The 13,928-nt window shown below is 49.7% G+C and overlaps 1 protein-coding gene across 2 annotated transcripts in view; it reads right to left on the bottom strand.

The window, feature by feature from the left end:
* STK11 (serine/threonine kinase 11) overlaps positions 1 to 13,928 on the bottom strand; it is a 46,066-nt gene that overhangs the window by 4,322 nt on the left and 27,816 nt on the right. Inside the window, exons 8-9 of one of the 2 annotated variants that reach the window (XM_082206526.1) lie at positions 11,041 to 11,243; positions 1,222 to 1,460 (exon numbers count right to left, since the gene is read on the bottom strand). In XM_082206526.1, the coding sequence (XP_082062652.1) occupies positions 1,246 to 1,460; positions 11,041 to 11,243 (418 nt within the window). In that variant the 3' untranslated portion in view covers positions 1,222 to 1,245. Of the gene's footprint in view, positions 1 to 1,221; positions 1,461 to 8,371; positions 9,292 to 11,040; positions 11,244 to 13,928 lie in introns of those variants that run through there. The other variant, XM_082206527.1, reaches the window with a different exon arrangement.

The following is a 13,928-nucleotide window of genomic DNA, read 5'->3' as shown; positions in this document are numbered from 1 at the left end:
TATTATTATTTTAATGTTGTATTTTAATCTTCTTTTTCAAGCTGTATTTCAATCAATGGTTTTTATAATTGGTGTTCGCCGCCCGGAGCCCGGTCTTGGCTGGGGAGGGCGGGGTATAAATAAAATTTATTATTATTATTATTATTTTAATGTTGTATTTTAATCTTCTTTTTCAAGCTGTATTTCAATCAATGGTTTTTATATTTGGTGTTAGCCGCCCTGAGCCCGGTCTTGGCTGGGGAGGGCGGGGTATAAAGAAAATTTATTATTATTATTATTATTATTATTATTATTATTATTATTATTATTATTATTATTACCACTTGATTCTACGAGTCAAATCATTGACCCCTGTTGCTCAGCGCTGCCGAAAGTGACTGGCAAGGGCTCTCCTGGAGATTAAAGCTGGGACTTTCTGGCCTCGGATATAAGATCACCAGGTTAATGTGCCAGCTTAATGGGATAAATGGACTGACAAACCCGGGACCTGGGGGAAGGGACGTTGGATGAAGACTTTTCTCTTTTGTTATTAGGACAATTTTATATAATTGATGGATATTAGAAGGATGCATGAAATGAAATTGCTTGGCTCTGGTGTAAAAGTTTAAGGGATTAGGAAAGAATATAACGGTTAAGAGAAGTTATCAAAAACAAAATTTAGGTTAAGGTCTTTTATAAGACAATGAGGAGAATAGAGTAAGGTAATGTAATGAAAGATTGGAATAGGGTAAAAAACTTGATGGTAAGGATTTGCTGAACTAACAAATTGAACCTGCACAGAATTTTGCTTAATTGGTTGCCATCAATTTGATTTAATTAATTTTTATAATGAAATATTTTTAGATTGTGTGACTATTTGACTGATTATTTGATTGTTGTTAGCCGCCCTGAGCCCGGCTTCGGCTGGGGAGGGCGGGATATAAATAAAATTTATTATTATTATTATTATTATTATTATTATTATTATTATCAACTACAATACAAAAAAGGGAGGGATGAGGAGGTCTGGGGAAATAAGTGTAAGAAGATATGTTACGAAAATTAATATGTTTTTAACTGTTTCTATTTTCTATGGTTTTTTTTTCCATTTGTTTTGTTATAATTTGGAAACTTTAATAAAATATCATTTTTTAAAAAAAAAAGCTGGGACTTTCTGCATGCAAAGCAAGCGCTCTAACCTTTCCGGAAAAAAGAGAGGAAAGCGAAGAGGAAGGCACGGACCTGCGGTGGGCGATGCTCCGGCCGTCACTGCTGCTTGCAGGTGGAGAGCTTCCGAATCTTGCTGCTGGCGGAAGACGAGGCTTTGCGCGAAGGGTTGGACGATGCGCTGGCCCTCCGCTCGGCCTTCGTCTTCCCGCCGAGCTGGGCTGGCTCCGTCCCGTTCATGCAGACCGGCTTGGGGAGTCCCCGGCTGCAGCGGCTTTGCCCGTTTTGCCTCGCTTCCTCGTCAGGCACCTGTCCTGGAAGGCAAACGCACGGGAACAAAAACACAAAAAAGAGGAGGTACAGGGGAGGTCTGTGCCACGGGGCATGCGCAGAGGGCAGGCGAGAGGATCTAAACCTCAAACGTGGGAACTTCCTGGGGAATGGGTTTAGAAGTGAACTGGAAAAAACACTCAAAATAACTTTTAATTTAAAAAACAAACAAACCAGAAGCGTTTCTTTTAGGGAGAATTGGTATAGAGTAGGCATAGGCAAACTGGGCCCTCCAGATGTTTTGGGACTACAACTCCCATCATCCTTTTCGTAACTCTATACCAGGCATAGGCAAATTCAGCCTTCCAGATGTTTTGGGACTACAACTCCCATCGTCCCTTTAGTAACTCTGTAGCTGGCATAGGCAAATTCAGCCTTCCAGATGCTTTGGGACTACAACTCCCATCATCCTTTCGGTAACTCTATAGCAGGCATAGGCAAACTGGGCCCTCCAGATGTTTTGGAACTACAACTCCCATCGTCCTTTCGGTAACTCTATACCAGGCCTAGGCAAACTCTGGCCCTCCAGATGTTTTGGGACTACAACTCCCATCGTCCTTTCGGTAACTCTATACCAGGCCTAGGCAAACTCTGGCCCTCCAGATGTTTTGGGACTACAACTCCCATCGTCCTTTCGGTAACTCTATACCAGGCATAGGCAAACTCTGGCCCTCCAGATGTTTTGGGACTACAACTCCCATCGTCCTTTCGGTAACTCTATACCAGGCATAGGCAAACTCGGCCCTCCAGATGTTTTGGGACTACAACTCCCACCATCCCTGACCACTGATCCTGTTAGCTACGGATGATGGGAGTTGTAGTCCCAAAACATCTGGAGAGCCGAGTTTGCCTATGCCTGCTATAGAGTTACCGAAAGATTGAAAGAAAGAAATGTATGTATGCCAACGGAAAGAAGATTCAGTACCAACCAGGGAGGAATGGCAGACTAAATTAATGGACCATGCCAAAAATTAAGGGATTAATAGGGAACCAAGAAGTGGGGGAACTTCATCAAAGACCAGGGGAAATTTGTGGATTGTCTGAAATGTTACTGTTCATCAGCGGGATCAATTTAAACCAAACAGTTAAAAATTAATGCTAAAAAGAGAACTAGGCAGTAATTAATAACTTGAAGTAATGTAGGAGTTGCAGTGTTAAATATATATATATATATATATAAAAGAAACCATAAACGGAGTGCTAGGGGGGAATGAAAAACACCTATTTGTTGGATTGTGTCTCTGTTAAAATATTTCTGAAACGTTTTGTTCTCAAACTTGGGTTTCCGGCTGGACTACGGCCCCCATCATCCCTGGCCGCTGGTCCTACTAGCCGGGGACGATGGGATTTGTAGTCCGACGACAGCCGGGGACCCAGGTTTGAGAAAATGCTTGATGCCTGAAGTTCACCGCCCTGTCTTCTCAGCGGCCGACCAGATGCCCCGGTGGAGTTGCTGGATCCGGCCCTGTCCTTGCTGCAGTCAACCAGACCCCCCCCCCACCCGTGGCAGGTCCTGAGTGCGAATCTCCCCACTCAAGATCCCCGGCAATCTCTTGCAATAGGAGAACTGTGTGGCTAGCAGCTGTTGTAGACTTTTCCGCATCCCCCCCCCCCAATTTTCTTTTAAAGCCTGCCTCTTCTTACAGGAAGCTTTGCCGCTTCTGAATTATTATTATTAATCTCTGCGAGGTTTGTATCCTGCCTTGTTCCTCTCCCAAATGGGTTTCGAGGTAGCGTGAGCATTGCTCTGCCCCCAATCCGGTCTCCAAGACGACTCTACAAAGTAGGTTTCGGCTGCGAGAGGCACAGCGAGCGGGAGGAAGCCATTTTTTTAATTCAGTAAGAAAGATGTGTTCATCAGGATGAGGCCATAAGGCACCCTCTTCCTTCATGATTATTCAGGACACTGACAAACTGGAACGTGTCCAGAGGAGGGCAACCAAAATGGTCAAAGGCCTGGAAACGATGCCTTATGAGGAACGGCTAAGGGAGCTGGGCGTGTTTAGCCTAGAGAAGAGGAGGTTAAGGGGTGATATGATAGCCATGTTCAAATATATAAAAGGATGTCACAGAGAGGAGGGAGAAAGGTGGTTTTCTGCTGCTCCGGAGAAGCGGACACGGAGCAATGGATCCAAACTACAAGAAAGAAGATTCCACCTAAACATTAGGAAGAACTTCCTGACAGTAAGAGCTGTTTGACAGTGGAATTTGCTGCCAAGGAGTGTGGTGGAGTCTCCTACTTTGGAGGTCTTTAAGCAGAGGCTTGACAACCATATGTCCGGAGTGCTCTGATGGTGTTTCCTGCTTGGCAGGGGGTTGGACTCGATGGCCCTTGGGGTCTCTTCCAACTCTAGGATTCTATGATTCAAAGTGGAAAAGCCTCCCCATTGTCTTTTCCTTCACAAATCCTCCTGTCTTAAGGGTATGTCTGTTTGAACAGGGTGTGATCCTGTGACCTGGCCCAGGAACTAAGTATTTATCATTACAAAAGACTGCCCAGGATCCCCAATCAAGTAACCTGCCAGACAGGAGATAAACAACAACAGGAGAAAAACAGTATTAAAATTTCTGTGATGTAGGTGGGATCTATCTGAGGGGTGGTCTTAGGTTACACCCCTTCGGTGATGTATGTAGGATGTTTCTGGGGGTGGTCTTGATCTACAGGGGGGCAATTTCAAAAGTCTTTATAAGGCCTTGCATGGCATTTTTCTGGGTCCCTCCTCTCTCCTGCGGGTGAAGGGAGCACCCTGTTGCAACAGATCAATAAAGATCAGGCTTACTCGCTGCTTTGCTTCTCAATATTCTCTGTTATTTTCTCCTACCAATAGGGAACCTATGTAAGGACTCTATATGGGCTCTTGGATACCCCATAAGGGAAAAGGGCAATTTTTTGTTTACAACACCGCCCGGCAACGCCATGCCAGGGGGGGAAAAAGAAACCACGAAGAGTGCAAGCGATTTGCTTTCCCGCAAGAAAGCGTAAAAAAATATATAAATGAGGCAGAGCGACAATTGCTTATCTCAGCAACGGGGGCGGGTGGGAGGGAAGGAGGACGTCAATCCTGCCTTCGGCTAACAATGCCCCCTGTGATCGCGTCTGCTGCTCTCGCACTCGCTCCCCCCGCCGCTGCTGCCGGTGCCTCCCGGCAGATCCTGCCAAGGTAATTTTCACGCAGAGGAGCGGTGGCTTTTTCAAGCCGGATGACTCAGTCGGAGCCAGGAGAAGGGGCGACTGCAGATTGCTTTTTTCCGCCCAAAGGACGCAGATTCCCGTCACAGCACCCACGGAGGCCCCCCGGGGAGACGTAAGTCGCCACCATAAAGGACTTACGCACGACCCAAAGCGTGTCGTCCTTTATCCCTGGGGAACGCCAGGCCCCCCCTCCAAAAAAACAACACGCCGTTGCCCAAGACCTTTGCAAAAGGGGTTGCTTCAAAGACCCGATGCATGGATGCCCAGAGGTGGCGTTCTGCTCAGCTCTGCTCACGAGTAGCACCACATTCATCCCCATTTATTTATTTCAATTTGATGTGCTGCTCTATCTTTTCTTTTCGGGTGGCGCTGTGGGTTAAACCGCAGAGCCTAGGACTTGCCGATCAGAAGGTCGGCGGTTCGAATCCCCGCAATGACGGGGTGAGCTCCCGTTGCTCAGTCCCTGCTCCTGCCAACCTAGCAGTTCGAAACCACGTCCAAGTGCAAGTAGATAAATAGGTACCGTGCCGGCGGGAAGGTAAATGGCGTTTCCATGCGCTGCTCTGGTTCGCCAGCAGCGGCTTAGTCCTGCTGGCCACATGACCAGCTTTATGCCGGCTCCCTTGGCCAATAAAGCGAGATGAGCGCCGCAACCCCAGAGCCGGTCACGACTGGACCTAATGGTCAGGGGTCCCTTTACCTTGCCTTTGCAGGACAGTGGGGGGGGGGAGCAGAAGTGTGGCACAATAGTTAGAGCGTTGGGCCATGAGCTGGCTGACCAGGGTTCAAAACCCCAATCCACCCTGACTTTTGGGCTGGCTGCCGTCTCTTAGCCTAAGCTACATTGCAGGGTTGCTGCGAAGATGGAACAGGGAGAACCGCCTTGAGCTCCGTGGAAGGTAGAGGTGGAATGCAAATGTTAACAAAGAAAAACAAAAGAAAAACAATCGAGCAAAAAGACACCGGCTGCCCTTGAACCGAGTAAGCGGATCATTCTTATAAGAGCACCTCTTTCAGAAATCGGCGCCGGGGTTTTGGGTTTTCCTCTTCCTTCCCTGTCCCTTTTGCCTTGCGCGTCGTGGAGGGTTTTGGTTTTCCCCCTCCATCTTCTAACGCAGTTGTCCTGCGGAGATACCAACTGCCTCGCTTTCTGCTCCAGAAGCCGTTTAGGCAGGGTGCACAAATGGCAACTAACCAAGAAAGAAACAGAAACAAAGGGTCTCCCGTCCCTCCATTGCTGCAGATGCAGAATCTGACGACAACCTGCCTTTCTATTCATATAGGAAGATATCCACAAAAGGGTTTCTGGAGAGAGTGGCAAACCCCTTTGGGTTCTTAACCGTGGGGTTCCCAGAAATGGGAGGAGAAGGTGGGGTTTTTTAGGGGGGGAGCAGAAAAGAGAGGGGGGCCTCTACTTTCCTAGCCAAGTAAAGAACAGTGTATGGAGAATTTTATATCCATATACGCAAGTACATTCAGCCAAGCAACATCAATTTTTAAGTGCTTCGGCGTGGAAGGAGGGAGCAGAGGAAGGGGGGGGTGCAAAGCAGCCACCCCCCCAAAGCGCCTTCTTCTTCTGATCAATGGAAACCTTAATGAGTTTCCCTCCCCGCAATGTTAGCCAGCTCCTGCCTCCGCAAGTGACTCACTCTCCTGGTTTTCTCTTCTCCCTCTGCTGCCACCTCTGCCTGCAGCTCAGCTGCTGTTCTCAAACGCTGCGGGAGTCGCCATTCCGAAAAAGGGTTTTTTTCCTGGCGCTCTCTTAACACAGCACCCCAAACCCTATACAAAAAGGGGACCCCTCTGCTATGCCAAGTCTCTCTCTCTCTCCCCACCCCCCGGCGCAGTTGCAGAACCTGACGACACCCTACATTTCTATTCATATAGGAAGATATCCACAAAAGGGTTTCTGGAGAGAGTGGCAAAACCGCCACTTTCACCCGCAGGGGTCCTCCGTCGCTTGGGGCGCAGCCCGAATCTGCAACCGTGCAGCGCCGTTCAGGCATGCCGCCTCGCAGCAGCTGCCTCAAGCAAAGTCCCTGACTCCCAAGTTGCTAGACCTCATGACTTTGGAAAGCAGGACACCCCGAGGGGCCGGAAGGGAATCGATTCCCGTAGCTCGCGTAGCTGCGGAGATGGCAAGGGCTGTTTCAATATTGCGGTACCCTGCCTCAGGTGTTTATTTCTTAAAAGCAGTTCCACGGGCGACAGCGAGTGAGCCGGTGTCCCTCGCAACTGTTTTGCTTGACGGCTGTTCTGCCCAAGCAGGTATCTCGGGTGGGAAAAGCCAATGGCATGTGAGGTTAAAACCTCCGCCAATTCCATGTTAGTGCAGGGGCCGTGTAAGGTCAAGGAGTTTGTATTCTCCTCCTCCTCAACCCCCTGAACCCTGGCCGCGTGCTTTAGATCTAATTTAAGGAATTCTGCCCAAGCGGGTGAAATCTTGGGGCTCCACCCTCGTGCCCCGCCAAGCTTTTATTTGTAGTGAGGTAGGAGAAGAAAATAGGGAAGCGGGTGGCGCTGTGGGTTAAACCACAGAGCCTAGGACTTGCCGATCAGAAGGTCGGCGGTTCGAATTCCCGTGACGGGGTGAGCTCCCGTTGCTCGGTCCCTGCTCCTGCCAACCTAGCAGTTCGAAAGCACACCAGTGCAAGTAGATAAATAGGTACCGCTCCGGCGGGAAGGTAAACGGTGTTTTCGTGTGCTGCTCTGGTTCGCCAGAAGCGGCTTAGTCCTGCTGGCCACATGACCCGGAAGCTGTACGCCGGCTCCCTCGGCCAATAAAGCGAGATGAGCGCTGCAACCCCAGAGTTGGCCATGACTGGACCTAATGGTCAGGGGTCCCTTTACCCTTTAGGAGAAGAAATGTATTTAGCGTTAAGGCTGGGAGTGCGTACCCAATTCTGACCGAACTTAGCCTCCTGGATGTGTATTGTGCTTCTGACCGCAGGGGCAGAGCAGCTGTCCTGGCTACGGATTGTGCTCCTCGAATTTGTGCGGTCTTCTTTTAGAGCCATCCAAGGCGGCGGCCCATGTCTGCCCCCTGTGGCAGGGAGTTCCACAGCTGAACGCTTCAAATATCTTAAGGGCTGTCACACGGAAGAGGGAGCATGCTTGTTTTCTCCTGCTCTGGAAGGCAGGACTCGAATCCATGGCTTCAGAGTGACAAGAAAGGAGAAGTTGGGTGGCCATCTGCCATGGATGCTTTAGCCAAAATTCCTGCACTACAGGGGGTTGGAATAGATGACCCTCGGGTCCCTTTCTCTTTTTCTATGAACTCTGCACTGTGCAAATGACATTTTCTTTGGTCTGTGCTGAATGACCCCAGAGTTTCAATATTATGAGAGAAAAACCCACCTATCGACTTTCTGCACCGCAGGCACAATCTTACCTTTTCTTCTAACCTGTCAGGAAGCCTTGCACTGCCTTCTCTGACTGTCCACAGACCCAGAGGTTTTTGCTCCACTCGCAAAGGTTCTTTCCACTGGGCCACAAAATGTTTGGGAACTCGGGATTATTTTGCACCCGTTCTGAGCTGGTTTTTAAAATAGCGGTGTGTGTTTTTATGCCTTCCGAGCGTTTGGGAAGATCATACAAAACTCAGGGGATATTCTTCGGCGGATAACCGACCCTGCCGTAAGCCGAACTGCAAAACTTATAAAGCGAAGAGTCGGATTGAAAACGTTATTTTAAAAGGGAGAATTTCAAAATGCAACAAAGCTTTTTATTTCGCTCTTTAAACCAAAGGTCACGGAAGCCGGAAAAGAACAGCTTTTCTCCGGAAAAGAAAACCTTTTAAAAGCAACAATAACAATAAATCTGGATAAAAGGGGGTGGGGGCGGCAGAACTTTTTAAGAGCTGTTGTTCCCCAGGGGTGGGTGGGTGTGCCAAGGAAGGGAGAAGCCAACCCACCATGTTGTCAAGATCGCCGACTGACAACTCTCCAGGATGCGGCTGATTCGACGGGCGGCAGATAACGGCAGAGATTAATGCCCCAGCGATGATGATCCGCCGCCGGTGCCCACAGAGGGCGCCAACACAGCGCAGAGAGGCGGGGGTTGGCGTTTTGCGCCAGCACGGCCGGAGGTTTCGGGCTAGGACTGCCAGCACGGCGAAAGGGAGCCGTAGAGGCCTGAAATTTCAGAAGGGCGCTGGCAGGGCATGGCACAGGAGGGGAGCTGGGGCTCTGGGTGTGTGCAGAACGTGGAAACTGTGACCGGGGAACACCAGGAAGGGACCCTGGCACGGAACTGCGGCGCTGAGAAGTGCCGCCAAGAACATACATTAACTTTCCAAGAAGGCAAGGAACTTGCAAGGTGACCGGCCGCGATCTGGGCATTTTTGGAGGGGCACCTATTGTTTAATAGGGGCTCTTTCCCCAACAACCTCCCGCCCACCCATTCCCAGTTCGAGGCCAGGGACTGGTCCTAGCTGGTGGAAAAGCAAGCCGCCTTGTTGTCTTCCTCTTTTTCCTGAGCTCTCTTGCCATCTAAGCTAAGCTTCCTTCCTTCCTCTGAGCTGGTGGTGGTGGCGGCGGAATCTCCTTCTCCGAAGAGGAGTGCAAAATATCCTTCCTGATCTGCGCTCTCGTCCTCTCTAAGCCCTGCCTCGCTGTCGTCACCTGAGGAAAACGCAACACGAGGCCATCAGGGAGGGAGGGTTGGACAACGCACGCGGCAGGCAACCCAAGTCGGAAGTGTAGATTTCAGCGGCTTGCAAAGGAGCAAATCAAACGAAAGCAATCGAAACAGCGGAACGCGACAGATGCTTCAAATCGTTCCCCCAAATTCAGCTGAAAAGGCATTTGCTCAGTGCAAACGGTCTGTAGATTTTGATAACAAACCTGGTTTGCAATGGGCAATTGAATAATTTCGATTGCAACTGCAGCTGCTAGTTGCATGATTAATGCAAACCTTGGAGATGGAAGCCACCCCCCTTCTAGCTGATTTTAGGGACACAACGAAGGCAAGTAATTTTTCATCCCCTGCCCCCCTAGCACATCTGCAGGGAAGCCGTTCCCCTGGTTATGAACTCCACTGCGACCTGAACAATATTACGGTTGCTATTATTTAAATTAGTATACTGTCCAACATCTGTAGATCCTGGGGGTGGCCCGCAACACAAAATCGCAATGTAAAAAACGCAAAATGCATAGCAAAGAACGAAGCAAGCCATCTTAACAACATAGCCAAGCACTGAAGCTGAGCTCTTCTTAAGCTTGTTGACCATCTCTCCCTGGAAGCCGGTGCCGGATTTATGCATAAGCTAAACAAGCCCCAAAAAATGTAAAGGAAAAAAACACCTGGATGTAGATTTCCAAAACATGATAAAAAAACAAATGAAATAAAACCTACATCCAGCAACAGTGTTTTGTGTTGTGTAGGCTCCTAGGATGTAAGTCATGGGCCCGGCCTGCTAGCCTGCTCCCTAAAATATCCCTGGTTTGCTCCTTTCTATATATAGAGTGCCTACATTCTGCATGGACTGGTTGCATGGCAACATGCGCAAGTGGCTTGAGATATCTGTTAGGTCTATCAATTACCATATAGCATACATTCCACACACAAAAACAGCAACAATTTGGGGTTGGCAAAGGACAGCTGGACATAGACAGGGCCCCATGACCAGTAGTAAGGGCCTCATCAAACCTAAATCTGGCCCTGACCCAAACTGGTGCCAAATGTCTTGCTCTGTTTTCCTTCGGACCCCGTCTTTGAGGCTGACAGGGGGGGTCTTGCCATCTGGGCAGCCCAAGACCTCCGGACACATGGCCCATGCTTGCGACCCGGGGAAGTCCCTTCGATGCTGTAAATGCAATTTGGCTTCACCCCCAGAGACGCACTCCATTGTCTCTTGAGACAGATGGGTGTTGACAACAATTAGTGCCCCTTCATTCTGCATTTACTACCTTAAAGTAAAGGTAAAGGGACCCCTGACCATTAGGTCCAGTCGTGACTGATTCTGGGGTTGCGGCGCTCATCTCGCTTTATTGCCCGAGGGAACTGGCGTACAGCTTCCGGGTTGTGTGGCCAGCAGGACTGAGCCGCTTCTGGCGAACCAGAGCAGCGCACGGAAACGCCGTTTACCTTCCCGCCGGAGTGGTACCTATTGATCTACTTGCACTTTGACGTGCTTTCGAACTGCTAGGTTGGCAGGAGCAGGGACCGAGCAATGGGAGCTCACCCCGTCGTCGCGGGGATTCGAACCGCCGACCTTCTGATCGGCAAGCCCTAGGCTCTGGGGTTTAACCCACAGCGCCCCCGCGTCCCTCTTCAGTAGCTTAGGGCCTCATCAAACCTAAATCCAGCCCTGCTGTAAACCTGGATGGGCCTGCTGTAAACCATCCCCTGCCGCCTCCCGGCTCCCTTACCTGGCACGGTGAAGTCCTGAGTGTAGATGATCTCGTCCTCCAAGTAGTCATCTTTCAAGTCGTCGTCGTCCTCCTCTTCGTTGTAGCCGTGCAGGTCTTCCAGGTAAGGCACCACTGTCATACTCCGCCATCGGTCCTTCGTCTCCGGGCTGGGCGGGATGGGGACAAGAGGGTCGGCCTGCGCGTGTTTTTTCCGAAACCAGCTGCAGGAAAAGAAGGAAGGGAAGGGAGTGGAGGCGGTGGGTGCTCGGGGATAGGAACCCTCTGTTGCGATATAGAAGCAATGCGGCAGCGAGCTGCTGGCTTGAAAGCCAGGCGAGAGGAAGGGGTAGAGCACAGCCAGCGAAAGAAGTGCATTTTAGAATCATAGAATTGTAGAGCTGGAATGGATGCTTTTGAATTCTGGTGCTGGAGGAGACTCTTGAGAGTCCCCTGGACTGCAAGAAGATCCAACCTCTCCATTCGGAAGGAAATCAGCCCTGAGTGCTCACTGGAAGGACAGATCCTGAAGCTGAGGCTCCAAGACTTTGGCCACCTCCTGAGAAGAGAAGACTCCCTGGAAAAGACCCTGATGTTGGGAAAGATGGAGGGCACAAGGAGAAGGGGACGACAGAGGACGAGATGGTGGGACAGTGTTCTCAAAGCTACCAGCATGAGTTTGACCAAACTGCGGGAGGCAGTGGAAGACAGGAGGGCCTGGCATGCTCTGGTCCAGGGGGTCACGAAGAGGCGGACACGACTAAATGACTAAACAACAACAACAGAGCTGGAAGGGACCCCATGGGTCATCTAGTCCAACCCCCTACAAAGCAGGAATTTTTTTTCGCCCAATGTGGGGCTCGAACCCACAACTCGGAGATTAAGAATCTCGTGCTCTACTGGCTGAACCACCCCAGAAACCTAACAGCAACGGCTAGCTCTCTCCTTCCAGACTGGGGACTGGGAGTGGCCGCCGGAACCACATAACACCGGTTCTGAGAGATCTGCATTGGCTCCCAGTACGTTTCTGAGCACAATTCAAAGTGTTGGTGCTGACCTTTAAAGCCCTAAACGGCCTCGGTCCTGTATACCTGAAGGAGTGTCTCCACCCCCATCGTTCTACCCGGACACTGAGGTCCAGCGCCGAGGGCCTTCTGGCGGTTCCCTCATTGCGAGAAGTGAGGTTACAGGGAAGCAGGCAGAGGGCCTTCTCGGTAGTGGCACCCGCCCTGGGGAATGCCCTCCCATCAGATGTGAAGGGAATAAGCAGCCATCCTATCTTTAAAACACATCTGAAGGCAACCCTGTTTAGGGAAGTTTTTAATATCTAACGCTGTACTGTTTTTAACACTTGATTGGGAGCCGCCCAGAGTGGCTGGGGAAACTCAGCCAGATGAGTGGGGTTTAAATAATAAATAAATTATTATTATTATTATTATTATTATTATTATTATTATTATTATTATTCCAGCTCTTCTCAGGGAGATAGGCTACTTTTCCACCCATCCGTCCACTGCAAAGCTCTGAAGCCATCTGCCAATTGGGGATGGTGGGGAGCGCAGAGTTCTTAATCACATCAGCCCCACCAATTGTCTCCTATCAAGGTCAGCATCTGGGGAGTCCGTGTGTTGGGAGGGGAAGCAGACGGATTCTTTTTACAGCTGTTCCAGGCCCCCCCCCAAAGACTGCAGCTGCCATCTGGGAGTTAAGGATTTCCTAGAAAATAACCGCCAGGCTTTCTTTTAAATCCATTTGCTGTCATTTGCTTGAGCGTTTGCTCCCCGTCTGCTCCAGCTGGGATTTCTGGACTGTGTATTTTTATTATTATTATCATTTCATTTCTTGGAAGGTGGGAGGATGGCATCAACACACACTCCCATCTAGAATACAGTGGTACCTCGGGTTAAGTACTTAATTCGTTCCGGAGGTCCGTTCTTAACCTGAAACTGTTCTTAGCCTGAAGCACCACTTTAGCTAATGGGGCCTCCCACTGCTGCCACGCCGCCGGAGCACGATTTCTGTTCTCATCCTCAAGCAAAGTTCTTAACCCAAGGTACTATTTCTGGGTTAGCGGAGTCTGTAACCTGAAGCATATGTAACCTGAGGTACCACTGTAATATTAATATTAATAAATAAATTTATACCTCGACCATCTGGGTAACTCCCAACAGAACAGTAAAAACACGATAAAACATAAAACATTAAAAGCTTCCTTAAACAGGGCTGCCTTCGGATGTCTTCTAAAAGTCAGATAGTTGTTTATCTCCTTGACATCTGGTGGGAGGGCGTTCTACAGGGCGGGCGCCACTACTGAGAAATCTACCGCCCTTCATCCATAGATCTCAAGAAGTCTCAGAACATTAAAAAATTCAATGTCTTTTTGTGCAGGATACCAAAATGCATCTGCTCCCACCTTCTCAAAACAGTAAAAGGGAAAGGGACCCCTGACCATTAGGTTCAGTCGTGGCCGACTCTGGGGTTGCGGCGCTCATCTCGCTTTACTGGCCGAGGGAGCCGGCGTACAGCTTCCGGGTCATGTGGCCAGCAGGACTAAGCCGCTTCTGGCGAACCAGAGCAGTGCATGGAAACGCCGTTTTCCTTCCCGCCGGAGTGGTACCTATTTATCTATTTGCACTTTGACTTGCTTTTGAACTGCTAGGTTGGCAGGAGCAGGGGCCGAGCAACAGGAGCTCACCCCGTCACAGGGATTCGAACCACCGACCTTCTAATTGGCAAGTCCTAGGCTCTGTGGTTTAACCCACAGCGCCACATCATGGGGACCCCCCCCACAAATTGTTTCTGTGGTTCCATTTTTCTCTCCTGTTCCCCAGAAAATGCAGGAGAACCTTCTTTCGTTTCTCCTTCGCCTCCTCACTCTGAATTACAGTCGCAATCCTTCCCCCCCCCAC

This window comes from Podarcis vaucheri (assembly GCF_965113315.1).
Source record: "Podarcis vaucheri genome assembly, chromosome: 18".
Lineage (NCBI taxonomy): Eukaryota > Metazoa > Chordata > Lepidosauria > Squamata > Lacertidae > Podarcis > Podarcis vaucheri.
The sequence above is the reverse complement of the archived record's forward strand: the minus strand, read 5'-3'. Positions and strand labels throughout refer to the sequence as shown.